At 40.0% G+C, this 27,979-nt stretch overlaps 3 protein-coding genes and 1 long non-coding RNA gene across 6 annotated transcripts; all 4 read left to right on the plus strand.

Annotated features, from left to right (window-relative positions):
* Nucleotides 1-354: 354 nt before the first annotated feature.
* Nucleotides 355-4,230, plus strand: LOC117991507 (mitochondrial 2-oxoglutarate/malate carrier protein-like). Its single transcript, XM_069505130.1, has 6 exons — nt 355-468; nt 1,120-1,404; nt 1,796-1,984; nt 2,486-2,588; nt 3,449-3,570; nt 4,047-4,230. Exons 1-6 carry the CDS (start codon nt 389-391, stop codon nt 4,228-4,230), a joined length of 963 nt encoding a protein of 320 aa, XP_069361231.1. The 5' UTR covers nt 355-388.
* Nucleotides 4,231-7,771: 3,541 nt separating this feature from the next.
* On the plus strand, nt 7,772-19,250 carry Slob (Slowpoke binding protein). Of its 2 annotated transcripts, XM_034978530.2 has the most exons (11): nt 7,772-8,163; nt 8,893-9,059; nt 11,566-11,695; nt 12,511-12,582; nt 12,901-13,003; nt 14,376-14,561; nt 15,434-15,615; nt 16,673-16,844; nt 17,474-17,590; nt 18,061-18,203; nt 19,055-19,250. In XM_034978530.2, the coding sequence occupies exons 1-11, from the start codon at nt 8,033-8,035 to the stop codon at nt 19,104-19,106; spliced, it is 1,455 nt and encodes a 484-aa protein (XP_034834421.2). In that variant the 5' UTR covers nt 7,772-8,032; the 3' UTR covers nt 19,107-19,250. The 2 variants fall into 2 exon arrangements, with proteins under 2 accessions (XP_034834421.2, XP_069361183.1); XM_069505082.1 differs by lacking the exons at nt 7,772-8,163; nt 8,893-9,059 and adding an exon at nt 9,273-9,421.
* Nucleotides 19,251-20,446: 1,196 nt separating this feature from the next.
* Nucleotides 20,447-27,893, plus strand: LOC117991401 (mitochondrial 2-oxoglutarate/malate carrier protein-like). The gene is made up of 6 exons (XM_069505089.1): nt 20,447-20,555; nt 22,037-22,261; nt 22,896-23,069; nt 25,774-25,876; nt 26,371-26,489; nt 27,472-27,893. Exons 1-6 carry the CDS (start codon nt 20,485-20,487, stop codon nt 27,653-27,655), a joined length of 876 nt encoding a protein of 291 aa, XP_069361190.1. The 5' UTR covers nt 20,447-20,484; the 3' UTR covers nt 27,656-27,893.
* On the plus strand, nt 23,117-24,554 carry LOC138403677 (uncharacterized). 2 transcript variants are annotated; one of them, XR_011237894.1, is made up of 5 exons: nt 23,117-23,266; nt 23,398-23,602; nt 23,727-23,847; nt 24,100-24,178; nt 24,266-24,554. It is a non-coding gene; the product is annotated as an uncharacterized lncRNA (long non-coding RNA). The 2 variants fall into 2 exon arrangements; XR_011237893.1 differs by lacking the exon at nt 23,117-23,266 and having other exon boundaries at nt 23,346-23,602.
* Nucleotides 27,894-27,979: the final 86 nt, after the last annotated feature.

A 27,979-nucleotide genomic window follows, 5' to 3' on the forward strand; every position in this document is an offset into this window, starting at 1 on the left:
AGATGATTGATGATGGTAGAGTCAAAAACTCTATGCTCTTATCAAAGCTCTTATACAAGTCTTATACAAAAAAGTCTTACAAGATCTTACAACAATTTCATTTTTGACAATTTACAATATTCTGTCATGAATGTTGCAATGAATGTCACCTCCTGGAGTAAATGTGTTCTGTGGTCACTTCTTAGAAATGTACTATCGTGGTTATTCGGAGCGTGTTCTGAGATCTTTACCCATAGAACATCAAAATTATTAAACAAAACATGGACATTACAAGAAAATAAATCTTATTAATAAAAATCACAAAATTTATATGTATCCGAACCCTTTTAGTGCTTTCACCAAGATTCCTAGGCACCATGGTTCACTGTAAAGAGAACATGATTAAGATATGCCGCTCTCTGTAAGAGATCCGCCTGTGAAGAGGAAGGTACCATGGCACGTTGCGATGGTGTTGGGAGGAATGGCTGGGTAAGTAGTTTTATGTTATTTTTCAAAATGAGGGTAGACACGAAATAAAATAGATAGATTGATTTTTCAGTATGGTAGCAATTAGCAACTCTGATCGGCAAGGGCGTGTACCGCCGCCAGCTTCCCAACTCTGGTCTGCTACTGAGAAATTAGAATATCTTGAGAAAAATTCAAATAACTTTTGGTACGGTTTGGGGTTGATTTTTCAGTATGGTATGATTCAGAAGTCCCTGCTCACACTTCCATGCTCTCTACTGAGAGGGAAGGGAGTTTACCACCGCCAATATCCCGACTCTTTTATTAAAAAAAAAAGAATATTAGCCATGTTAAATGCCTCTCCAACTAAGCGTCAGGCTTGTGCTAGGAGTAGGTACGACAATAGTGCAACGGGCGGGGTTTGAACCGTCGACCTTTCGGTTTTCAGTCCACTCCTTTACCGGTTGAGCTATTGAGGCTCTAAGGTCTGGTCTGCTACTAACATTATCTTGACAGAAAACCTAATAATTTTGAGTCCGATCCGGGATTTGATTTTAAGTAAGGCATTCATCCCCTGCTCACACGGCACGCCCCTGTCCTCTCCTCCGGCACCCTGCACCACCGTTACCTTCCCAATTTCCATCTGCTACTAAAGTTTCAGATTTGACTTTTCAGTATGGTAGCAACAACAGTAGTCCATCCCCTGGACGTGATAAAAGTGCGGCTGCAGCTGTTCCCGCGGGAGTGCTCAACCCTGCAGATGGCGTCTGCGATCGTCAAGTGTCGCGGCGGCGCGGCGCTGTACGCTGGCCTGTCTGCGGGGCTGTTGCGGCAGACCACCTACACCACCACGCGCCTGGCCGTCTACCATGCGCTCATCGATGTCTTCCGAAGGAAAGTGTCTATATTCAGTTGTCACCTCACCCGTACGTCCACTGCTAGACTTACTGGACATTCCACGTTCTTGTGGCGCTGTGCCCAGTCGCTCCCTATAACACCTAGACCGCCACCCGCTGGCCGTCTACCATGCGCTGATCAATGTCATTCAAAGGCAAGTATTTACTGTCATATAGTCGTCTCACAGGATAGAAAAATTCAATTCAATTTTATTTTATGGCGCGCGGCTGCACCAAACGGGCGCAATTTACTTCGCCAATGTCGTGTGGAATTGAAGAGACACAGGATAGAAAAAGGAAACACCAAAAAAAAGGGCTCTACACGATAAAGATTGCTCACGAATCATTTCACGCAATATTCTTTTAATAAATAATACGTCCTCTATGTTTTAATATCTTTTTGTGTTTTTATTTGTTTGACTACAGCAGTTTATCAGATCACATAACCTCCACAGGGAATACAACCAGGAGCCCATACTCTACCAGAAGCTGGTGATCGGTACCACAGCAGGTCTGTGCGGGGCGCTGGCAGGCACGCCGTCGGAAGTGGCCCTCGTGCGCATGATGGCTGATGGACCACTGGGGCCTGGCATAGGCTGCAGCTGCTCGCGTCTCTACCGGGGCACTTTTGACGCGCTATACAAGTAAGTGTATCATAATCTCCACAGGGAATACTACCAGGAGCCCATAATCTACCAGAAGCTGGTGATCGGTACCATCGATTCCCCATTTTTATGAGTTAGAGTGTGAGCTTAGATTTATAATGTTCACTTTGCTTCGACTAAAGACAGTTAAAACGAGACGAAATTATGTCAGTGTCACCATAACTCTGTCTTTACTTACAGCCGTACTCAGAGTCACTTAATCGTTACTTAAGTTTAGTTAAAACGAGACAGAGCTATATCTCTCACATCTGTCTCGTAGTAACTCAATCTTAAGTAACGATTAGCGACTCGGAGTACGGCTGTAAGTAAAGTTAGAGCAGTCTAAATAGTCTCTATAGATCTCAGCATAATTCCTTGTCTACATTATAAAGGAGGATAGAATCTCTGTGCAAAATTTCAGCTTTCTAGGTTCAGGGCTATAAGGTGTTCATGAGTCAGTCAGATTTTTGGTGAAATAAAATTATTATTTTTTTTCAACAGGATATGCACACAGGAAGGCGTGGGTGCCTTATGGCGAGGCGGGAGCCTTACCCTCGGCAGATCGGTCCTGGTCAGCATTTGCCAAGTGTGGAGTTATACTCAGGCAAGCATTAACTTCCAATCAACCCATCGCCGGTTCACTACTGAGGACGAGTCTCCACTCAGAATGAGAAAATATTGGCCACTAGCTTATTCCCGCGACTTCGTCCGCGTAGACTACACGCATTTCAATCCCTATTTTATCCCCTTAGGGATTGAAATTTCAAAAATCCTTTCTTAGCGGATGTCTACGTCATAATATAGCTGTCTGCATGCCAAATTTCAGCCCGATCCGTCCAATAGTATGAGCTATTTGATAGATCAGTCAGTTAGTCAGCTTTTCCTTTTATTAGCCACTAGCTGATGCCCGCGACTTCGTACGCGTGGATTTAGGTTTTTATAAATCCCTTGGGAACTCCTTGATTTCCCGGGATAAAAAGTAGCCTGTGTCACTCTCCAGGTCTTAAACTATAATCATGCAAAAATCACGTCGATCCATTGCTCTTTTGCGACGTGATTGAAGGACAAACCAACAGACCAATAAACCAACAATCAAACACACTTTCGCATTTGTGATATTACTAGCTAATGTTCGCGACTTCGTCCGCGTGAAATTAAGTTTTTAAAAATCCCATGGGAACTCTTTGATTTTCCGGGATAAAAAGTAGCCTATGTAATTCTCCAGGTCTTTATCTATATCCATGCAAAATCTAACGTTGCACCGTTGCGACGTGATTGAAGGACAAACCAACAGACCAATAAACCAACAATCAAACGCACTTTCGCATTGATGATGATATGACGATGATCTACGCACAACAGACGGAAACGTTTAAGTGCGGAAACCAGCCCAGAGTGAAGAAGAAGAAGCAGATGACGATATTTGAACCGCATATCACCTATCTTGTTGACTGCTATTGTCAGGTACGCGAAGAATTTCGCAAGCGGCAGCTAGCAAAGGGGTTGTCACTGCACATCTATGCGTCGTTTATATCCAGCTTCCTTACCGCCTTCGTGTCTCTGCCTATAGACCTTGTGAAGACTAGGTGTGTTTGAATTGTTTTATTAACCCCTAAACATTACTATACCTTAGTTTTCCTTAGTTTGCTTATAAGTTAAATAAATCTTTCTAAACTTTCTCGAAGAAATTTGGCAGCTAGCAATGTCTTATAGCACGAGTAAGGGGGAAAAATCCTTAAACCGTGAAATTGAGGCTATTGATAAAAAAAAATGGCACCGACTCAGTGGTGCTTTAGCACCAATGCAACCTCAGTGACGTCTGGATTTCAAACGGGTCGTTCAATTGTATCTAAGAGGTGGCGCTGATTTATTTGATTCCAAAACCTTGAAAATTTTTGTTCGCTTGGGCATATCTTGTCATTTATATCACAAAAAAAAAGTGTTATTTCTTGTGTAATGGTACCCTTCATGTGCGAGTCCGACTCGCGCTTGACTAGTTATTATATCAAAATATCAATTATTTTAGGCTAGCTTTAAGTTACATTAGAAAATTTAATTCCAGATATCAAGTAAAGCATCGTGGGCTGACGCAGCGTGAAATATTCTCGGACATCGTCCACCGGAAGGGCGCGCTGTACTTCTGGAAGGGCTTCGTGCCCTACTACATCCGGATGGCGATACACACCATAATCTCGCTGCTTGTCTTCGAAGAGCTGCACCAGCTGTATGAATCTACCAAACGATGATAAATACAACTGATAAGGTGCGAACCAACTATACTCTATTCACGGAGAGAAGTTAATATAGGCCTCTCTGTTGCCCAATCCCATACAAATGACAAAGACAAAAAGTCAGAGCGAGTTGAAGGCCACAAAAATTTTGTTTGGAATCACCCGTCCAGTATTAGTATACCTACAGGGTGTAATTAAAACGCTAGCAAAAACTTTGTGCTATTATGATACTGCCTAAAGATAATCTAATACCAATAACTTATTTCTTAAGGAAGTCTTTTGTCGCGATAATATGTCGGAAAAATATTCTTATACTTGTACCAACGCTTTGGAACAATAAATGATAATGATAATGATTATAATGATTAACTATTTGCCTTATACTTGTAAGTTTAGTGATTTAGTATTTTTCAAACCTGCAATGTATAGCTTGCAAAATTCGGGGTTAATGCCCCGCCTACGACGCGGCATTGACCCCACGGCACTTATCTACGTAACGGTCATTGACCTTAAGTGCCAGTCAGATGCTTTATTTGCAATACATTGCAAACTTTTCGAAAATACAGGATAATTTTATTAATTTTGCGCGTTTTTTGTGGAATCTTATCAGTAATCATCAGTACTATCACTTGTCTTCGATTTTGCTAGCGTTCTGGTTACACCTTGTATACAGGTCGTGGTTCTCAGGGCTTTGTGACCGCCGCTCTGCCTAATATGGATTCCGCTATTAGGGTGACTGTCCACTTAAGCGAGCGGTGCCGAGATATGATCAGTCGATCAATCGGATTTTTGAGACATGACGTGATAAAATATTACGTCATCAATACTTATAATAAAACTGTAACAGGTCAAATTCTGTACATTGAAGATATTTTGAAATTTTTTTTTCGAGGGCACTCTATAATCGATACTGAACACAAAACTGTAATTTTTTTCATTTTTGTCTGTCTGTCTGTCTATCTGTCTGTCTGTCTGTCTGTCTGTCTGTCTGTCTGTCTGTCTGTCTGTATCACGGCCGCGCATCACGCTGAAACTACTGAATGGATTCCAATGAAACTTGGTACGATTTGAGGTCATACTATGAGGAAGAATATAGGATACTTTTTATCCCGAAATTCAGCATGGTTCCCGTAGGAGAGGGGATGAAAGTTAAAATGTATACTGAGTTGTAATTCATTAACGCGTAGTCCGATTTCATTCATTCTTTTTTTGTTAGAAAGGGGAAGCAACGACTTTATTCTCAGACTTCAAGTCTCAACTCCTCAACCCTGATGATGTAGGGTACAGCACTCCTAAACTATAATGTTTCAGGAACTGCGGATGATGCAAAATTATTTTAGGTACCAAGCATAGGCTACATCATTGAACTTCGGATCCTAACTCCTCAATCCTGATGCTGCAAAGTACTGAAGTCCTAAATCGTGAGGATTTAAAAAAAAAAAATTTGAATCGACTGTTAGGCGGAACGAAGTTCGCAGGGTCAGCTAGTCTATCAATATGTACTTACTTATTTCGTGTAGGATAACTCGTGCCACTTATGATATAACTAGCTGATGCCCGCGACTTCGTCCGCGTGTATTTTGGTATTCAAAAATCCCGTGGGAACTCTTTGATTTTCCGGGATAAAAAGTAGCCGATGCCACTCTCCAAGTCTTTAACTATAACCATGCAAAAAATCACGTCGATCCTTTGCTCCGTGGTGACGTGATTGAAGGGCAAACCAACAAACTAATAAACCAAGAAACCAACAAACAAACACACTATCGCATTTATAATATGGGTAATGGGTATGGTGTCGAGACGAGTTTTTTTCTGGTACTTCTCGGTAGGAATGGCATTCCGAACCAGTGGGAAGTTCTTTTGGCGAATTAAAAGCACTTGTAAAATATAGGTACCTACTTATATTTGAATAAAAAAAAATCTATTTTACAGTCTTAGAATTTAGGCAATGGCAAATTGGCGCTCTGCTTCAGTGGAGAGGCACCCTTATCCCGACAAAGTCGCCGGTATTAACTAGTCAATATCGCTTATAACAATGTCGTTCAACGAAAAACAGAGACAATATTATTATCGCGACATCATACATGACTGCGTACAAGATCATATGCCTCATAACGCGGATTAGGCATTCCTAGGTCTTCAATTAGTGGCCGCAGACTAGAGGGAAGAGGTAGGCGGAGCTCATGTAAACAAACGTGATTGATAAGGTGAAGCCTAGGGCGCTACCAGCCAGTTTGATAGCTACAGTGATGATGATTGATACGATTGATGATGGCAATCACCTTTGATTGTTTGATGCTCGCTCACTATTGGCTACAATGCATTGTTACAACAAGAAAAATTGTAAATTCAGCTAATCACAACAATAGCAGTTGTAATAATAATAATGTCTTGGACTGTAGTAATAAAATGATGTGATTTTTTGCATGGCGGTAGTTTATGGGGCTAGAATTCATTATTAAAGAGAATAATTTAAAAAAAGCGTCATTTTTACGACAATAGTGCAAAGGGCGGGGTTTGAACCGTCAACCTTTCGGTTTTTCAATCCACTCCTTTACCCGTTGAGCTATTGAGGCTATATGCATACAGTGCACATATCAGAAGAAATTTAAGGTGTGTGCCCCATACATTGTTATGTATACTGACGTAGTATGCACTGCTCTTATTTCAGTAAGATTTCACTAAGATAATATACTTCAAGGAGTTGGCTTCCATAACCGGCTTCATTGACTGCTGGTCGTGTTCCATTTATCCTATCTCCTCTAGTCTGTCAGTTACATAGTATAGTATCTAGTCTAAACGCGAACGCAAGGGGGTTGAGCCGTTCTACTTAATATTTCGACCACTCTGATAAAATAACAAGTTATTTAAAATATTTCAAATCACCCCGACTGTTTTTCAGTTTACTTATAAATAAAACCCGCCATTTTGATTTTTAAAAATTGTATGTACCTGGCTAGGTATACTAGCGCTATAGGTGACACTAGCGCCTTCAAAACGAATCTAATGACGTATCATTTATCAAACTCTCTTGAGCTGTTGCGTAGTTACGAGCGGACATAGGAACATACATTCATACAGGTCAAACACGTAACCCTCCTTTGGGCTTCGCCGCAGTCGAGTAATAAAACCCGATTACAACCCACTAAACCGCTAATGCAATTATTCAAATTAGACATAATAGGTATCACTATACCCTCTTAGTTTTACGTGTCACTAAAGTTAGCGCGCATTAATAAATTATATTCACCTAATCCGAAAATCGCTCACCCGTTGCCTGTTTAGGAAAAAAAATGTTAGCGAACTTAGTTTGAGATTACACTTTCTTAATGGCAATACATATTTTTGTTTAACGGTGACGAAATATTATAATTTAATTTTGCGAGATTAAATTTATTTTGTCACCGCGACGGACGTGTTGCTCTGCTCGTCTATGTTTTTTATTTAATTAATTATTTTTTAGAAGTGTTTAAATTTTTTTTAGTTTTTTTTTAGTGTATTGTCGCTGGTGCTGTTTGAAAATGTAAAGAAATATGTAATTTATAAAAACGTATTTCAGACTTCACTATTTTATTTATTTAAATATGATGAAAAATGTGACAATCTAATAATTTTATAAAAAAAATTAAATACCATATTTATTTTAAAGAAAATATAATTTTGTATCTATAAAAAAAGAAACAACTCTTTATTTTTTAAATAGTGTAGATTTTTTTTATTTTTTTTTATTTCATACTTATAACTGAGTTACGACTCAGGATTCTAGCTATTTTGAACCAAATTAAAAATTAAAAACATATTCAATACGAAAGCGTAGATGCGTATAAAGTTGAAGGATTGTAGAGAGTTTTTGTGTAGGATATCGTTCAAGATGTTCAACTTGTACCAACATATAAAATCTGTTGACAATAAGGAACAGAAGGAGCCGGAGACAACAGGCCATGACAGGTTAGTCACCAGAATACTTATTTGTTATGCAAGGCTGCAAACTTGTTATTTTGTCGCGAGAAATTGTATTGGATTCCGAGCCAGCGAAGGGTTGAAAGATAGAATCTAGAAATCAAAGGCTCGAGCGCAAATAAATTTGCACCCGTGCGAAACACAACTTTTCATCTCACTACAGCGAGGAAAACACTAGATGGCAAGTAACAAGAGGTGCCAGTACCGTGAAGGTTTCAATAAGAAGTTTCGATATTAATAGGCCACAAGTCAGGCAGTGGTTCTAATTCAAGAAGATTCTATAAATGACAATCTCTTACAACAAAAAAAAAAACATTTTCATAATTCAATGAACTTCATTATATTGTTAACTCAATAAAGCTGAAACAGATTATGTTTAATTTATTAACCTAAATAAAAATAGAAATGAATTATTTAATTTAATAAAAATAAGAGTTCCTACGGGTCACTTAACAATTTAGTAAATAATAATAAACTCGCTCGCGACTTCGTCCACGTGGACTACACAAATTTCAAACCCCTATTTTACCCCCTTAGGGGTTTAATTTTCAAGAATCCTTTCTTAGCGGATGTCAACGTCATAATAGCTACCTGCGTGTCAAATTTCAGCCCGATCCGTCCAGTAGTTTGAGCTGTGCGTTGATAGATCAGTCAGTCCTTTTCCTTTTATATATTTAGAAAAAGATGATGGTGTTTATAACCGATTGTTCTATCCAGGTTCTACCAGGAGCGTTCCAGGTCGAGCTACAGGAAGAAGAAGCGACGCGGCGCGTGCCGCAGGGCGCAGTCGGCCGCCGAGCTGGACCCGGAGTCGGTGGCGGCGGCCAACAAGAGAGCCGCCTTCCGCATGCGATCTGTTTCCACGGATAAGGAGGAGAGCGAAGGTAGTGTGAAGCAAACCTTCTTTGACGCGTTTCAGGTCGAGCTACAGGAAGAAGAAGCGACGCGGCGCGTGCCGCAGGGCGCAGTCGGCCGCCGAGCTGGACCCGGAGTCGGTGGCGGCGGCCAACAAGAGAGCCGCCTTCCGCATGCGATCTGTTTCCACGGATAAGGAGGAGAGCGAAGGTAGTGTGAAGCAAACCTTCTTTGACGCGTTTCAGGTCGAGCTACAGGAAGAAGAAGCGACGCGGCGCGTGCCGCAGGGCGCAGTCGGCCGCCGAGCTGGACCCGGAGTCGGTGGCGGCGGCCAACAAGAGAGCCGCCTTCCGCATGCGATCTGTTTCCACGGATAAGGAGGAGAGCGAAGGTAGTGTGAGCAAACCTTCTTTAGCGCGTTCCAGGTCGAGCTACAGGAAGAAGAAGCGACGCGATGGTACGGAACCCTTCGTGTGCGAGTCTGACTCGCACTTGACTTGACTTTTTATTAAAAACATGATTACAATAGTTTTAACATATCGATATATCACCCACTGCGCAAGTTCAAGGTTTGAGGGAGACCTTTTGTCGTGTCGCCAACTGTAGCTTATATGAATAAAGTACCAGGAAAACATAGTAGCACAAGAGACTCACAGCTGTTGAGCCTAGGCACAGGCACTAGCCATACAACACCAAGTTATGCACTAAGCATAAAAAATAGGTTTAGTCCGCTTACACCCAGCAGAAGAACTTTAAGACCATAAAAAGGGAAAAGAAAATCTGTATTTTTGACTTCAGTACTATAGTATATCTCATTTTCAACATGTCTCCTACTGTTATCAGTACCTAACCTTAACAATATTTTAATGGAAACATTTATATCAATCGGTCTATTTTGGAATGTAATTAGTTTTTATTGTTCAGTCCATTTTCGATAATGACTCACAAAACATCACTATAATATGACTTTATCATGCATTTTTCATCATTTCCCGTCAAGTGAATTCGGTGTTGTCATTTTTGTTTCATCTCCCGTAAAGTTGGTGTAGAAATTGTCTGTTATTTTACTAATAGCGTGAGTAGTGTAGCCTAGTTAAAACGTAGACTGAACTGAGTTTGTTGTGGGCTCTTCTCAGACCTGCACGTTTGGGACCCTCGTAGCTTTAGTTTTAAGTTTGCGTAATAATTATTACCACTATATCTTACAAATCCAACAACTGACAATCGAAAAGAGTAATTTATTACCTATTTTGAATAAATCATTTGACTTTGACGTATTCTGGACACACACACACAGACACACGTCCAACTTTTCAGAGTTTTAAGTAATCATTGCCTTTATGGTGAAGATAAACATCATGAGGAAACCTGTATGTTTGAGAGTTCTCCATAAGTTTTCAAAGATGTGTGAAGTTTGCCCATCCAGACTTGACCACCGTTACCCTAAACTGTTGAATTTAAATATTGCGAGTAGATTCTTGAATCTGGATTAATTTTAATAAAGCAACTGGCTTAAAACTTGGCTTCTATACCTAATACCTACATAAGTAATTGAATTAAAATGATAAGCCTTATTATAAAATTTGTTATTCATATAAGACTTACGTATAATAACTAATTATTATCCAACCTATTTATGAGAAGCTAATTTTTTCCCTTGGTTTCTCTAGCTTAAGATTCGGTCAAATTGTATTTCCGGTTGTTAGTTCAAAGTCAAGTCAAAAGTCAAAAACCGTGCGAGTCAGGGTCGCGCAATGAGGGTTCCGTACTCCAGTCGTATTATTTCGACATTTTGCAGGATAATTCAAAAACTATATGATACATAAACATAAATAAAAATCTGTTTTAGAATGCACAGGTGAAGACCTGTCATATGATACCCCACTTGATATAGTTATCTTACTTAGAAAATTGAAAATACGAATTATTAGTTCAAGACCACAATTTAATTTTTTTTGTGTGATATAAGCCTAAATTCACGGTTTTCAGATTTTTCCCCAAATGTCAGCTATAAGATCTACCTACTTGCCAAATTTCATGATTCTAGGTCAACGGGAAGTACCCTGTAGGTTTCTTGACAGACAGACGGACAGACAGACAGACAGACAACAAAGTGATCCTATAAGGGTTCCGTTTTCCTTTTGAGGTACGGAACCGTAAAAAGTAAAGTTCAATCAAAGTCCACTGGACCAATTATTGATACCTACCCAATTTTCCCAAGTTCGACACCAAAGAATTCCGTATATAAATTGACGGCAATCTTATTGAATTGTCTGACATTCGTATAATTTCATGATAGTAGAAGCACATATACAGAGCGACAAGGCTATCTTGGCGCGTGGCGAAAAGCGGAAATAACGTTGGCGTCAAGTGTCCCCTTTGTTCTTGTTTGAATATTCTAAGCCTTTGTACTCCAACAGCGCAGTGCCCCCCTGTCAATGTCATTCAAGAGCCAAGAGCTCCTTGTCGCCCGTTAGATCGTAAAACTGTGGTAGAAGAGACCATAGTAGTAAGATGACACTTTTTGTTGTGTAGAGGAGAACACAGAGCGCACCCCGCTGGTGTCTGCGAAGATCGACTCGCTGGCGAAGCTGCTGTTCAGCAAGTCGCTGATGGGCTCCGGCTCCGGGAAGAGCTCACCCTCCGAGCCTGCCGCATCACCCAAGTGCGTATGCGTATTTAGTCGAATGTTAAGGGCTCTTTAAACTGTATAATTCCAACTTTTTTTTTACCAGCGTTCTTGCAAATAACTGACTATTTATTTATTTATGTATTTATGACAAGCTTTGAAATATTCCCACCCCCTTGTTCTAGGATTAAAAATAGAGATAAATGCAGTTGGCGTCAGGAAATAAGGGCCTTTTGTCCGCCTTAAAAATTGTATCTTAAGAATTGCATCTTTCCGTCCTAAGGGTGTTTGTGCACTCATCCGTGATTTTACGGATCCGTGAAAAACATACGAATCGAATGTACGTATTTGTATGACGGCCGCTTCGAAGAATCACGGTTACAAACCGAATACAGATGAGTGCACAAGCGTCCTAAGAATTGCATCGTATAACGCACATGATGGACAAATAGTACGTCTAAAAATCGTAGTAAAAGATGACGGACTTTTGTCGTCCGCGAGCACTAGTCCTTCGTCTATACAGGCCTTTAGACATCCCTTGTACGCAATAGGTGCCCCCAATACATGGAGAACCCCTAAACACGTTATTGCGGCCTTATCAGGTGCTTGAACATAGACTGAACAATTTCATGAGCTCATCTAGATTTGCTATAAGAAGTGGTTGCGAATTACAGACGAAACTTTTGATTTCCCAGTGTAAAAAATCTATGTCACTTTCGGTCTTTAAATATGTCCATGCTAAAAATCAGATCGAGATGTTGCTTCGTTGCGGCGTGATTGAAGGACAAACCAACAAACACACTTTCGCATTTATAACATGGATAGTGATATTTATATTTTCTGATTTAAAGGCAAGGGGAGCATTCTATGGAGAGCTCAGTAGCATTGGCAATCTGCAATGAATACTTAACACACACTTCGCGGTAAGTGGTCTAAGACATTAAATGTTTTTTTAGGGTTCCGTATATCCAGAGAAAAAAAAGAACCATAATAGGATCACTTCGTTCTCTCTCTATCTGTCTGTCTGTCAAGACCCGTCGAAGAAAAAAAAATCTTCTGGTTGACCTAGAATCCTGCAAACCGGTACCGATCGATTGCACCACATCACTATTAAAGAGCCGTTAAAAACAGGCAACATACGAAACGTTATTTTGGTCTACGGGTTTAAAAAATAGACTATAGATAAAATTTATCTGGAGGTTGTGAAACAGGCCCTAAATAAAATCATTTTGTATATGCAGGTACCACATGCTCGCGCCGCTGAATAAGATCGGCGCGCGCGGCAACAAGCAGTGGTTTTCGATACACGACAACTCTATCAAGGCGGACAGACTTCTTATCCTGGTGAATATTGCGGCGGTCTCCACAAACTGACACTGAATGTTACACATATAGAAGGGTCCCGTCACCTCCAATAGTCCCATCAACTTAAAAAAAAACCGGCCAAGTGCGAGTCAGGCTCGCGCAATGAGGGTTCCGTACTGCAGTCGTATTTTTTCGACATTTTGCACGATAATTCAAACAAAAACTATGATGCATAAAAATAAATAAAGATCAGTTTTAGAATGCACAGGTGAAGACCTTTCATATGATACCCCACTTGATATAGTCACTCACTTCGAAAGTTGAAAATACTAATTATTTGTTCATGACCACAATTTATTTATTTTTGTGTGATCTAACGCTAAATTCCCGGTTTTCAGATTTTTCCCCAAATGTCAGCTATAAGATCTACCTACCTGCCAAATTTCATGATTCTAGGTCAACGGGAAGTACCCTGTAGGTTTCTTGACAGACAGACAACAAAGTGATTCTATAAGGGTTCCGTTTTTCCTTTTGAGGTACGGAACCCTAAAAAGCTCGAAAAGCTTAGGTCAAGCTAAAAAAAACCATCAGTCAGTCACTTAGAAGCAGTTACGGATCATACCGGTATCCTAACAAAAGCTTAGGTCAAGCTAAAAAAAACCATCAGTCAGTCACTTAGAAGCAGTTACGGATCATACCGGTATCCTAACAGAAACCCAGGCACCATCGGAGGAGTTAGCATGTTCAACACACTACATGTGGAAAATCGCCGTCACAGCACGTTTCGGCACACAGCCAAGGTTTCCACTCGCTTCCGTCCGTAGGTCTGTTGCCAACTACCTGCAGTATGGTAGAGGGGACACCGGCATGAAACCTAGAAATTTAGTTAACATGCATAGTATTAAGTTAGCATTGATCCATACTAATCCATACTAATATTATAAATGCGAAAGTGTGTCTGTCTGTCTGTCTGTCTGCTAGCTTTTCACGGCTCAACCGTTCAACCGATTTTGGCGAAATTTGGTACAGAGATAGCTTGCATCCCGGGGAAGGACATAGGCTACATTTTATCCCGGAAAAACAAAGAGTTCCCACGGGATTTTTAAAAACTAAATCCACGCGGACGAAGTCGCGGGCATTCTCTAGTTTAGCATAATTAGTATACTGTAGCTTAGATAAGATAGTAAGAAGTAAAATTAGTTAGTAAAAGTCTTTGTTTCCCTTTGTCCACCCTAGAACGCCGCTACGTAATTAAGCTAAAAACAATCGGCTTCACTTGAAGCTAAAAAAAAATCAGTCATTTAGAAGCTAAAAACAATCCGATCAATATTTCTTAATTCGCCACTAGGGAGAGGCTATTACGGAATTAATATCGTATGGGTTCTCATTCGCTGCGTTTCCATTGCCCCAGATGCCCCTATCGAGTCAGTGCCCGATAGAACCAAATGAGACGTCCCGTGGACTGATAATGGAGCTGTTCCGAGCGTTACACCACCCCTACATCTACCCCGTGCTGGATGTAGACCTGTGCAGTGGACACGCGCTCGCCGTGCTGCCGTACAGCTCGCGGGGCAGCTTGAAGGACCTCATCTACAAGGTAACTGAAGAGGGACAATGGAGCTGTGCTAATCGTGCTAAGTATGCCTATGGCAGCGCATTCCTTGACGGCATTTATCTATCATCAGAGAGAGTATAGAGAGTATATAAGAGTTCACGCGATAGAAAGGGAAGTGTTTATTAAATTTTAGGCCGCAGTGCTGTGCGACCTGGATTTCACTTTATTGCGTCGTAACAAGAGTTGCTATTTATTTTGCGAAGTGAACTTTCTGTACCTAGAAGATATTGTGGCTGATTCCATTGTACACAATCTCTAAACTAAACTAAAATGGCACGTCTAAATCTATTTCTATCCCCTTCATAATGTTGCTCGCGGAAAAGGATAGCACTAGATTTAGACCTGTTAATTTAGTTTAGCTCAGAGACCGTGTACAAGAGAATCGGCCCCATTGTTAAAATATGCGGCTGAAAATAATGTACATCGGCCTTTAGAATGACAATTGTCTCTGTCACTCATACCTATATGACGTTTTTTCGGTCTCAACGACAGATACAATGCTCTACAAATCCGCTATCTCCTTCTAGAGGTACGATGTACATTACTTACTGCCGTGTACTGTAAGTATTTTGTGCTTATACATTTAATAATACTCGTAAAATCAATCTTTTAGCAAAATTTGAGCCTTTCTTCATTTAATTAGCACGAACTATTCATCAGCATTATTCTTATGGTGAAATCTATAGAGAGCACTCTGACTTCGCTTAGACTTAAGACAGAGTTAAAACGAGACAGGTGTATATCTATCACATAAATCTGTCACGTTTTAACTCAATCTTAAGTCTGAGTAAAGTCAAAATGCGCTCTATAGATCTCAGCCATAGTCTCTGAAGTATCGAAACCTGACATTCCAGAGCACCTGGAGTGAAGATTACAGCCGCAAATACAGTTGCATCGGCGCAGGCCTGCCGCCTACACAGGTGGCGCGCTTCGGCCGACAGATGTTAGAAGGTCTACTGTTTCTCAAGGACAAGGGGTTCCCGCCCTTCCGACATTTGCACACGGGGAATGTTATGGTGCAGAATGGCGTGGCAAGGTTAGTTATTTAAGTCTTGTTATCTTTTGTAAGGGAAAGGCTTCCGAGGCGGTCAAGACGCTTGACGTCAAGAACGTACAGTACGCGGCCAAAAGTAATGTACATCGGCCTTTATTATGACATTTTATCTTTGTAGAGCGTTGTCTCTGTCACTCATACTTAGTTATATGACGTTTTGTTGGTCTCAGCGACAGAGACAGTGCTTTACAAATTCTCTAAAGGTCCTCTAAAGGTTCTTCTCTAAAGGTTCTTCTTATGTTTTGCTTGATCAAGCTGCTTGACGGTTGCATCAAGCAGCTTGACGAAGCAACCGGCACTTTTTCTCATATCTTTGGAATTTTATAATTTCTAAATTTCTGGTCTGGTCTGGTGGGAGGCTTCGGCCGTGGCTAGTTACCACCCTACCGGCAAAGCCGTGCCGCCAAGCGATTTAGCGTTCCGGTACGATGCCGTGTAGAAACCAAAGGGGTATGGGTTTAATAAAAAACTGCCATACCCCTTCCAGGTTAGCCCGCTATCATCTTAGACTGCATCATCACTTACCACCAGGTGAGATTGCACTCAAGGGCTAACTTGTATCTGAATAAAAAAAAAAAAAATCTGGAACACTGTCCAGTGGAATAATCATCGTCAAGCACGTAAATGCTTGACTCAAGCATCAAACATTGTAAATGGTCAAATTGCTTGGCTCAAGCAAAAATCTACGAGTATGACGTCAAACCGCTTGATCGATTTTATTGAACCGAAGCTTCTAGGCGGAGTTCCGTATCCCTGAATAGTGGACCTTAGGCTAAAAATTTATGAGAAGACCAAATTTATGAGGTCGATTTCGTAAAACCTACATAATCATTATTACAATCTCAATTGTTGTGATTGGCTGAATTTGTGCTATTCTTGTTGCAATAATGCATTATAGCCAATAGTGATCGAGCGTTAACCAATTAGAGATGATTGCGATCGTGACATTGTAGCTGTCATTCTCCCGCAATCCAGCAGCTGGTTTATGGTAAACAGGTTGGCAAAACAGCAATCCATCAAATCTATTATTTCCCCTCAGGATCTGCGGTCTAGAGAACACCCTTATCGGCGCAACGCCGCGCTCAAACGCTCGCTCGTTGTCGGCGGAGCGCGCAGAATCGCTGCTGCTCGGACACGTGCTGTTCGAGATGTGCGCCGGCGCCGACACCGACCTCACGCTGCTGCCCGAGTTGTGTAACAACTACCCGCAGGTGAAAAGAAATAAGGAATATGCTTGTGGTTTAAATTTACTTGATTTTTTTTCTCCCCGAATCTTTATTGTCCTGACATTAAATCGCAACCATTATCGCTCTATTGTTTTATCATCACCATTATCATCATCATCATCATCTTTTTCTTTAATTCTTATACAAGTTAGCCCTTGACTGCAACCTCAGCTGGTGGTAAGTGATGAATGATGATGCAGTCTAAGATGGAAACTGGCTAACCTGGAAGGTGTATGGCAGTTTTTATTAAACCCACACTCCTTTGGTTTCTACACGGCATCGTACCGGAACGCTAAATTGGTTGGCAGCACGGTTATATCGGTAGGGTGGTAACCAGCCACGGCCGAAGCCTCCCACCAGACAGTATCAGAAATTTAGAAATTACAAAATTGCAAACCTCTGCCGGGAATCGAATCCGGGATATCCCACTAATAAGACTGCGCTTACCACTGCGTCAGGGAGGTCGTCGAGATCATGATCTATATCTCTCGTCATGATCATGATTAACCCATCGCCGGCATACTACTGAACACGGGTCTCCTCTCAGAATGAGATGGGTTCAGGGTCTCCACAGCACCGTTGGTTTCTGGTAAATTGTTTTCCATGTCCGTCAGGTGGTGGAAATAATCGAGCTGATCTTCAGCACGCGACCCCCTACACTACACGAGCTGGTGCTATGCGAGCTGTTCCGGAAGATCGACTTACGGGAGATGAAAGGTTCCTGCTTGCCAGTACGTGACTTATTTAATATTTTTACTTAATTATAATTTAACTAATCAAAGTCAAACTCACAGTCAAATTATTTATTATACTTCCAAGGTGGTCCCATATAAATTTGGTGAAGATCTGATGAACATCTTCGAAGATAGATAATGGAACTCCTCAACTTATAAGTGTAAATTGCTCGCGGTCAGTGTATAATTCTCAGTAAACAGTAGGTTTTTGACAAGGCATAGCATATTTTAATACATGGACCACTAAAAAATGTGAATTATTTTTTTTACAAAAAATAAAAACCGACTTCGATACCTAACCGTGCTTGTACACTAAAAATTAAAAATAATTTAATTTATTACCGAATATAATATTATGTATACAAGAGTTAATATAATTAAGTATAATACAATATTTTTATTATAAAAAAATTATATAATTTTTTTTGTTTGTAAAAAAAATTCTTTTTTAACGTTTTACACTACAGAACTTCAATCAACGCCTATCTGGTTCCTGTCTCTCTCTCCTCAACGAGGTGGCCCGAAGACAGTCGGGTGCGAGGGGCGACTGCACGCCGCCGCGCCGCGCGCCCCCCGACCCGCCCACCCCCAACACACCCCCCACGCGCAGGTGAGGGGTCTGTTTTCTATAGCGTTGGGAACTTGATATACTTGACTTGACGAGACGTGTAGCATTATGCTGGATAACAATTAACAACTAAGTATACAAAGCTGTGATAGACTAGTGGTTAGGACGTCCGCCTCCTAATCGGAGGTTGATCATGATGATAACCTGACGCCTGCCAGTGACGTCGAAGGTTCGACGTTTTGTTAGGTCATCATCAAAATCAGCATCCTGGAAAACCCTGAAAACGACATCCATGTCTAATATTTTGTAAAAGTTTATGTCCGCCATCTTGGATTTGAAAATAAATGACATCCCGGAAAAGTGCACATTCAGTTAACACTTTGTTACACACGCAATATTATGTAGGTGTGACATAATGGGACAACAATTCCGAAAAATTCCCTTTAAGTAACAGTGTGACTCAACGGGACAACAATTCCGAAAAATTCCCATTGAGCAACACTGTGACTCAATGAGACAACAATTCCGAAAAATTCCCATTGAGCAACAGTGTGACTCAACGAGACAACAATTCCAAAAAATCCCATTGAGTAATAGTGTTACTCACGGGGGTGTGACTCAACAGGAATAACTCTTCCCTAACTGTCGTGAACTGTGGTTCTGGTTAGATCCTCTATGTATGGATAACATCAGCCCCCCAATTGTGTAAGAATAACCATTTCATGGCTATCGCAATCGTCAACAAGTTCTGCCCTTTGATTGGTTGATTCGCTGTTTACATTTTTTCACAGCCAATCAAAGGGCAGAATTCTTGACGATTGCGATAGCCATGAAAAGGTTATTCTTACACAATTGGGGGGCTGGTTACTTATTTATTTTATATTATTTTACAGGCGATATGTACTGGAACAAGACTACACTGAAGAGTGGGCGTACCAGTGGTGACGACTCGGCCTCCACAGTACAAAGCAGTTTACATTTAGAACAGTACTTTGTATAGAACAGAACGTTAGGTATTTTATTTATAAAAAAATATTTTATGTTATAGACATAGACCATATTGAAATATAAAACATTTTATTTTAAACAGACATTTCTTTCAATTTATAGCCCAAAACGGTAATAGTGATTATCATGGTGTTTTACACACTGAAATGTACATAATATAATATCCACTGTGAACTGGCAACATGTCCTAACTCAAATTTTGCCTTCAGGCCCAAAAGGTTGAATTCTTTTAATGTTGAATTTGCAAAATGTTGACGATTACACTATAAAATGCTATTTCGTTTCGCGCTCGCCCAACCCACCGGTGACGCTGTCAACGGCCATAGGACTATCAGTAAGCATAAGCACAGTTTAACGAAATACTATTTCAAGGCTGTGGTATAAGACAATCCGAAAGATGAAAAGAACCAAAATGTCTTAGAACTCAGAAGACCAAGACACGACCAAGACAAGACTAAGGCGAGACCAAAACACACCAAGAAATGACCAAAACACGACCAAGATAACACCTACACGAATCACACGGACAAAGTCGCAGGTATAGTCCGTACAAAATGACTTTCAGGCGCCATTTTAACTCTATGGGTCAACTGTCATGTCAAAAGTACGGTGGGTTCATTGGTTCACCCACCTATAAAATAAGGACTAAATCCACTAAATCGTACTTTTGACATGAAATTTGACACAGAAAGTTAAAATGGCGCGTAAAAAGTCATTATTTAGGGTTCCGTACCTCAAAATGAAAAAAGGAACCTTTAGGATCACTTCGTTGTCGTGTCTGTCAAGAAAACCTATAACGTACTTCCCGTTGACCTAGAATCATGAAATTTGGCAGGGAGGTAGGTCTTATAGTACAAGTAAAGGAATAAATCCGAAAACCGTGAATTTATTGTAAAAAAAATTTAAATGTGTTTATGAACAAATAATTAGTATTTTCAATTTTCAAAGTAAGATACCTATACGAGTACCTACTAAGTGGTATGATAGGGTTTTACCTTCTAAAACAGATTTTTAATTATTTTTCGATAATAGTTTTTGATTTATCGTGCAAAATGTCGAAAAAAAATACCCGAGTACAGAACACTCGGTGCGCGACTATGACTCGCACTTGGCCGATTTTACGCATTTAACCTACATTTGTCATTCAAGTGTAATTGTCAATTTTCAAATTCACAAAAATATCACATCAAACAATCGTAAAAACACAAAAATGACTGTAAATGTTACCATAGCTGTCCAAGATTTTTCATGTTCTTCACAACAACCCTCTGCGTGTTCTCAATAGCAAATAGTTTTTTATCAATAAATACTTATTATGGGAGACAAAAAACCAACCCGACAGCCTATACCAAGATGGCTGAATTTTGTATTCGGAGGACTGAGTGGGTAAGGAAATTAAGTTAGGACACAGACACCGTTGGGAGCTTTAATCATCATCATCATCAACCGATAGACTTCCACTGCTGGACATAGGTCTCTTGTAGGCACTTCCACAATCCACACGCCACGGTCTTGCATCATCGCCTGTATCCAGCGGTTCCCTGCGACTCGCTTGGTGTTGTCCTAGTAGACCTAGCGAGTCTTGAAAGGGTAGTACCTAATAATTTACAGAATTACTACATGGCATCGTACTGGAACGCTAAGTTGCTTGGCGGTCACTTTTTATTGGACCTGAACCTATAATTTTCCAAATTGTCCCTGCCAGAAGTTGTATCCGTGACCTCCTACTCATAAGACCGCTGTAGTTCGCGCCGGAAAGGTCATCATAATCAATTTTTAACCGACTTCCAAAAAGGAGGTGGTTCTCAATTCGGCCCGTTTTTTTTTCGACTTTTTTTTGTGTTCGTCGACACAAAAATCCCACTGCTCCACGGGTTTCGTTTTAGAATGAAAAGGGTTTAGCCATGGTCCACTATATTTTAGGTACGTACTGGCCATGTGCGGATTCAAACAACTATGAGACTTTTATGGAGAACTTTCAGGAATACCGGGTTCACTCACGGTTTTTGCCTACGCCATTAAAGCAATTAGTGATATTTATAATTGCTTAAAACGCATATATAGCTCTGAAAAATTCGTTTGCGTGCCCGGGATCGAACCCTGAGTTCCCTGAAGAGGCTGACGTCTTAACTACTAGACTACCACCTCACCTTGCCTTACCACTGCCTCCACAACTTGCTAAATCTTTCAAAGATTCATCTAGGATTCACCTAGGATCTAGGTGCCTCTTTGGATGGCTAGTCTAGGTCTAGGAAGTGTTTCATGTCACGATATTTATATGTACAAATATGCATTAACAGCTTTTATTGAAATTTATTGTCTTTTGAGAACGATATTTATAGAAATAAATTTGCTTTCATTTATTTTCAACGAAACAACAAACCAATAGGTATAGGGATTCAATTTTATAGCTTTCAATTCGATATAATTAATGGTTAACAAATAAACTATTAATAAACTTAAATCTAAAAAAAAACAAATATTAAATTAAAACTAAAATAAATTAAATTAAATCTAAAACCTCGTCGAGACCACCGCAGCGAGGCATTTTTTTATATAACAGTTTTTTACCCTATATTTTATTAAATTTGTATAACGCGAACTCGCCATCGTCACATAAACTTCAACAGTTTCTAGAGGATGGCGAACTTGTATATTTTAACCGCACGCAACCGCCGAGTTTCTTGCTGGTTCTTCTCGGTAGGAACGGCATTTCGAACCAGTTGGTAAATTAAAACTACCTGACTATTCATAAGCACTTGTAAAAAGTTTACATAAATAAAACATATTCTATTCTATTCTATTAAATGTATTATTGAAATTTACGTGATCAATAAATAAATAAAAATTCACTCTCTACATTGTAGCATGATGGGCATAACCGTGGTCCAGCCAGCGGATTTGGTAAAGACGCGGATGCAACTCATGGGCCCGAAAGGAGATAAATCCGTGATGAGCACTGTGTCCGGCATCCTCAAGAACGAAGGCGTCTCCGGCTTCTACAAGGGCCTGTCCGCCGCTCTCTTCCGGCAAGCTACGTACACCACTGCTAGACTGGGTTGCTTCAACAGCTTGAATGATTACTATGCGAGGTTAGGTTCTATCATAAGATTGGTACTGATTCTGAGCACAACTAAATTTTAGAGTATTCGCATCCTTTTCTTATAATATAATATGAAAAGGACAGACATAGTTTGACAGTTTTAAATTTAATTTAGAGCCGTCAAACCTCGTGACTTTAGCTGCCAGTCGCGAGCGTATCGTTTAAAGTAGCGTGCACTAAAATTTAGAGAGTAGATAGAGAAAAGTAAAATTCATGTTCCGTCCTTTTTTAGCAATATTAAAAAGAAGAGATATTAAACAGAATCAGCGCGTAGAACTAAATAAAATAAAATCGGCTGCCAGATACAGATACCATAGAGTCTTCCCTCCAAAGAACCATAATTATCATAGTGCTAGGGAGCGAATAAATGCTTTCAAGTTTCAATGAGTCTGCATCATCGTGCGGTGGTGCTTCGGACTAAACAGTCGAGTTGAGAATTTACTTTGTTTAAGCTTGCTTAAGCTGAGGTGGAACCTACCGCCGCCCGTTAAGTGATTTAGTTCTCGAGTGTACCATGCGCAAGATAGCAAAGCTAACTTAACGCAGACGCATTTAAGTTTGAATCGTACTATACCTAGTTGAACTTTAGATAAACTTACTGATTGTAAAGAGTCTTTGCTCAGTGCGTACGGAGTGCCAAGTTTCCCCATGAAGCTGGTGATTGGGATGGTTGCGGGAGGGCTGGGCGCGTTCGTCGGCAACCCGGCAGAGGTCGCCCTCATCCGGATGACGGCTGACGGTAGACTACCGCCCGAAAAGCGACGGAATTATAAGAACGTCTTCAATGCTATGTCGAGGTAGGTATAGTACTTACGCGCAAGAAGTAGTCTAATCGGAACACGAGGCCAGGGGGTGGCAACTTTGTATGGGGCCGTTGCAGACTTTTTTATGGAATCATTTAGAATGAAACAAAGAAATTCTTTGTCTCATTCTAGACTTCAAAGTCAGAGACAAAGTTTCAAACTATAAACAACTGGCAACTATCTACTCTATGGTACGTTTGTTTTTAGGTTGTTGGTTTAAATATGAAAGTTTTCTTTCCCAACAGTTGTGATAAATTCGTATTTTTTTAGTTGTATTTCATGTGGTTTAGTGTTTTTGCTTCTATTTTTCTCTCCCTGTTAGCTTGAAGAAACTCGCAGCAGTGTGATTGAGACTAGAGAAAAATAAGAACAGTGACTTATTGTTTGGTGACTCTTTTCGTTTGTAAGATTAAATTTATCATGTCTGATAAATATAGAAAGCGTGTTAAGTGCTGTGCATCGGCTTTCGACCCAACACTTACTATCCACTCTTTACCAAGAGCCGGAAAGGCATCTAATTATGCAAGGTAAATATTGTCGTGTCCCTTAAGTACCAGCTGTTCTTTTTATCTACAAACCGGCTAAAGAAGTCAGAAACGCTGGTGTTTTTGATATTTTGGTTTATTATATAGTATTATTATAATGTTTCAGACTTCGAATTTGGGCAGAATATTGTTTTGCCAATGTAACTGAGTAGGTGTTGAAAAGCTTGCACACCAGCAGTGTGCCTGGCTCACCAGCAGAAACATTGCAACAACATTCAATTTCAGTGGTATGTACCTAGTAACTATTCATTTCTATTGCAATTTGTAAAAAAATCTCAGAAAAACATCAATTTTGTTCATTTTGCCTCATTTTAGAACCTGTCCTAATGTGCCTATCTTGTCTCTGCCAGCAGACACATCACAACAACATTTAATTCAGTTGGTACATAATATAAATTTCTATTGCAATATGTACCTACTTAACACATTCTCAGTAGATAAACCAATATATTGATTTTGTGTATTTTGCCTTATTCCAGGAACAGTCAGTGTGGCTTCCACAACCCACTAGGTACCAAATGTGCCTATCTTATCTCGGCCACCAGATACATCACAGTGGTATGTAATATAATGTTTCTATTGCAATTTTTTATAAATCATCAGTTAAAAAAATATAATAATTTTGTGTATTTTGCCTTATTTCAGGACCTGTCTGTGCTTCCACAAACCACTACTAAATATGCCTATATGCCTATATTGGTTCTGTTCATTATTCTATTTATGATATATTGAATAAGTAGTTCTTGCTATGTAACATTCCCTAGTTTGAAAAACATTTCAGTATTAGATCTTTAATAATAATTAATCTGTTTAAAAGATAATAATTCTATTAAGATTTATTACTGTAATCCAACTTTGGTTTAACTATAACCTGTTTTTGTAATTTCTTCATTATGTATGCTGTGGATTATGACGTATTTGTAATAAAACACTTTAAAAGTACATTTTTTTTACTTCATCTAATAGCTTAGAAAAAAAATGAGTAAAAACATAACTTAAATCTTTGTATGCTTTTCACAGTATAATATAAAAATTTATTTCTAAAAATTATAGCATTTTAAAAAGTTTTTACTTGTTTTATTCCAGTTTTGTTATGACCGCTTTTCAATCGCCATAAATAATAATCTTTAACTGTGGAATAAACTCCTCGGTTAAAGATTATTTGGCGATTGAAATGCGGGCCTAATATAGAAAAAAAAAAAAAACAATACGGGGTTCGTAATTTCGCGCCAAAAGTTTAATTCTATGGAATCACTAATAGATGGCGTGACGGTGCACAGTCTGCACTTTATTTGTATGTAGTTGGGCTTCTTCTCCTGGAGTAAATGTGTTCTGTGCACGAGGCTACAAAAACAGATCTCAACCGGGCTTGTGCATTTAATTCTTGCACAAACCGCCATGTTGGTGATTGGACAGTGGACTACTTGTTTTGCGCGTACTTACTATTTAATATGTCCTTGTTTGAGATTTATACGAGTAAGTATTAAATAAATAAGTATATTTTATTACTTAAGAATTTAAAGGAGCACCTAGGTACTTAAAGGTCTCCTTCAGATTGTACCAGGACTGTTTGGGCCTTTATATCCAGTTTGTTCCGCCAAATTGTTTAATTTCTGTTTTAAGTAAGTATGCAATTGTGCCTGACCATTCTGTTTTTGTCTTTGTCACTCTTTTATCTAAGTATCGGGTTACGTGGCCGTAAGTATATTCTACTTCAACTTCACAGAACTTTTGAAGTTGCCAAGACGTTGTAGACGCGCAACCAGCCTCTTTCTACAACATCTTCAGTCTTTATAACCGTCGGGGTCTTGCTGGAGGGCACCCCACACTACGCTTAGGTACTATACGCAGTCTCCACTCTAAAGGTATGATTCCGAACCACGCTGCACGCAGCAGCGCTGCCGCAACAGTGCTGTCACCAGCTGTCACAGTGCTGTCGCGGTACTACTGGTCCCCATACAATCTCTATAAGCTTATATGACATTACATTATTTACATTCCGAGCTAGGCAGCAATGTAGCGGAACATTGCAAGAACTTTTCGACTCCAACGGCTATCGCACAGTACGAAAAGCAGAACTTGCTCACTGCCAGCTCAACTTCTGGATGATGGTTTAGGCTGAAAAAAAATCATAAATTATCAAACTCTTGCAGAATCACGTCGGAAGAAGGTGCATCGATGCTGTTCCGCGGAGCCAGCGCGACAGTTTTCAGAGCCATGATAGTGAATGGAGCGCAACTCGGCAGTTATGCACAGGTTACAGAACATTTTAAGGAAAAACGGAACCCTTATAGGATCACTTTGTTGTCTGTCTGTCTGTCGGTCTGTCAAGAAACCTACAGGGTACTTCCCGTTGACCTAGAATCATGAAATTTGGCAGGTAGGTAGATTTTATAGCTGGCATTCGGGGAAAAATCTGAAAACCGTGAATTTGTGGTTACATCACACAAAAAATAATTAAATTGTGGTCATGAACTAATAATTAGTATTTTCAATTTTTGAAGTAAGATAACCATATCAAGTGGGGTATCATATGAAAGGTCTTTACCTGTGCTTTGTAAAACAGATTTTTATTTATTTTTATGCATCATGGTTTTTGAATTATCGTGCAAAATGTCGAAAAAATACGACTGTAGTACGGAACCCTGCCCGGCCGGTTTTTTCTGATGACTTTTCTATATTTATAACCGACTGAAAAACGATGTTCTCAGTTCGGTGCGTAGTTAAATAACTCTTGTGATCTGGCTCAGGCTCGACAGCAGCTGGTACCAGTTTTAGGCGAAGGGATCTTCCTGCATTTGATCGCATCCTTGATCTCCGGTCTGACTACCACGTTTGCCTCGCTACCCGTCGACATTATTAAGACACGGTGAGTATAGGTACCTACTTTTGAATCGTCAAATGCATCTAGATACCACTGGTTTGGAATGCCTTTCCTACCGGGAAATTCGATGTCACCCGTCAGCACGTAGCGGTGTTGACGAAAACGTAATAAAATGGAGAAGAGCGTGTCTTGTACTGTAGTGCCTACGTATTGCAAGTCGTTAACCGAAAAACCCGATGATGTAGGGCACGAAGCGTCAAAAACCACCCTTAGCTTTGTTGATTCACTCTTGAGATATGTTGTGGCCGTATGGTAATAATTAAATGCGGCAACAGTGGAAGATGTTTATTGAGAGCCGGCTTATGATCTACTCCAAACAACAAACTTATGAACAAAACCAATAAAGAAATCTTACATACTATTGTTTAAATCTTATTGCTTAACTACCTAACCTACATAATTTTGCATCACCTCTCTTTCAATCCGATGTGCAGGCAACCTACTTTGATAATATATTGAGTTGCATTTTTATGTTACAGCTAATATGAACATGCTACGTTTAAACTGACAATTCGTAAATATTACACTCTGTTGCTTAAAGACAGCAAGAATCTTGGCGGATACTCGTTTGAAAGATTTGACATACCTGCTACCTATAATATTATGCTGTGTTTGCAATCCCCGTAGGTCTCTTGTAGGAACTCCACACTGCACCGTGGTCTTGCGCTTCCTGAATCCAGCTGCTCCCAGCGACTATTTGATGTTGTCTGTCTATCTTGTGGGAGGCCAGTTTGGTTTTTCTACGGATCTCTTCATTTCAGAATTGATCACGCAAAGAAACTCCGAGCATAGCCCACTTCATCCGCTGAAATTTCTTAATTCCTCAGTGACTGAAGTCCTAAGTCGTCGAACAATGCGTGTTGCTAGAGATGACATACGGATCCGAGACATGGTCGCTTCCTACGGGCCTCATAAGAAAACTTGACACAAAACTGACTGTATTGAATTTTTCTAATTTTATTTTCAGAGTCCAAAATTCAGAAAAAGGCATCGGTCAGTTCCAAGTACTAAGCACTATAATCAAGGAGGAGGGTGTGTTCGCACTGTGGAGAGGCTTCATCCCGACTTACGCTAAGCTCGGTCCCCTGACTGTGCTTATATTCATATTCTTAGAACAATGGAACGCTTTGTACTATAGGCTCACGGAATAGGCAAAAAATATACAATAATTTACTTAGTGACTGGAAAATAACTTGAAAATGCAAAGTAGACAATTTTTACGTCTCTTAGGTGGATCGAAGGGAGTGCCAGCGGGATGATTCACTAATTCAGTGTGTAACACTAAATGATTAGCCACTGAGCTCATTTGACATATTGGTTCTACATTGCTGCTTCACTGAGTGATTATTAAATAATTTTTCGTAGAAAACCTTCAATGGATTAAAAATAAATGTCAAAGGAGCTCAGTGGCCATCATTCAGTGTTAGACACTGAGTTAGCGAATCAGTCGGTAACGCGTGAGTGACAGCGATTAG

Source organism: Maniola hyperantus, chromosome 19, assembly GCF_902806685.2.
Source record: "Maniola hyperantus chromosome 19, iAphHyp1.2, whole genome shotgun sequence".
NCBI lineage: Eukaryota > Metazoa > Arthropoda > Insecta > Lepidoptera > Nymphalidae > Maniola > Maniola hyperantus.

Excerpts from the sequence above, each read along its gene's own strand:
- LOC117991507 (XM_069505130.1), top strand. The coding sequence starts at position 389 with ATGCCGCTCTCTGTAAGAGATCCGCCTGTGAAGAGGAAGGTACCATGG. Across the intron at positions 2,589-3,448 it reads AAGTGTGGAGTTATACTCAG|GTACGCGAAGAATTTCGCAA; the intron begins GCAAGCATTAAC and ends TGCTATTGTCAG. Across the intron at positions 3,571-4,046 it reads ATAGACCTTGTGAAGACTAG|ATATCAAGTAAAGCATCGTG; the intron begins GTGTGTTTGAAT and ends ATTTAATTCCAG.
- Slob (XM_034978530.2), top strand. The coding sequence starts at position 8,033 with ATGCGTATAAAGTTGAAGGATTGTAGAGAGTTTTTGTGTAGGATATCG. Across the intron at positions 8,164-8,892 it reads GAGACAACAGGCCATGACAG|GTTCTACCAGGAGCGTTCCA; the intron begins GTTAGTCACCAG and ends TGTTCTATCCAG. Across the intron at positions 12,583-12,900 it reads TACTTAACACACACTTCGCG|GTACCACATGCTCGCGCCGC; the intron begins GTAAGTGGTCTA and ends TTGTATATGCAG.
- LOC117991401 (XM_069505089.1), top strand. The coding sequence starts at position 20,485 with ATGGGAGACAAAAAACCAACCCGACAGCCTATACCAAGATGGCTGAAT. Across the intron at positions 22,262-22,895 it reads TTGAATGATTACTATGCGAG|TGCGTACGGAGTGCCAAGTT; the intron begins GTTAGGTTCTAT and ends GTCTTTGCTCAG. Across the intron at positions 26,490-27,471 it reads GTCGACATTATTAAGACACG|AGTCCAAAATTCAGAAAAAG; the intron begins GTGAGTATAGGT and ends TTTTATTTTCAG.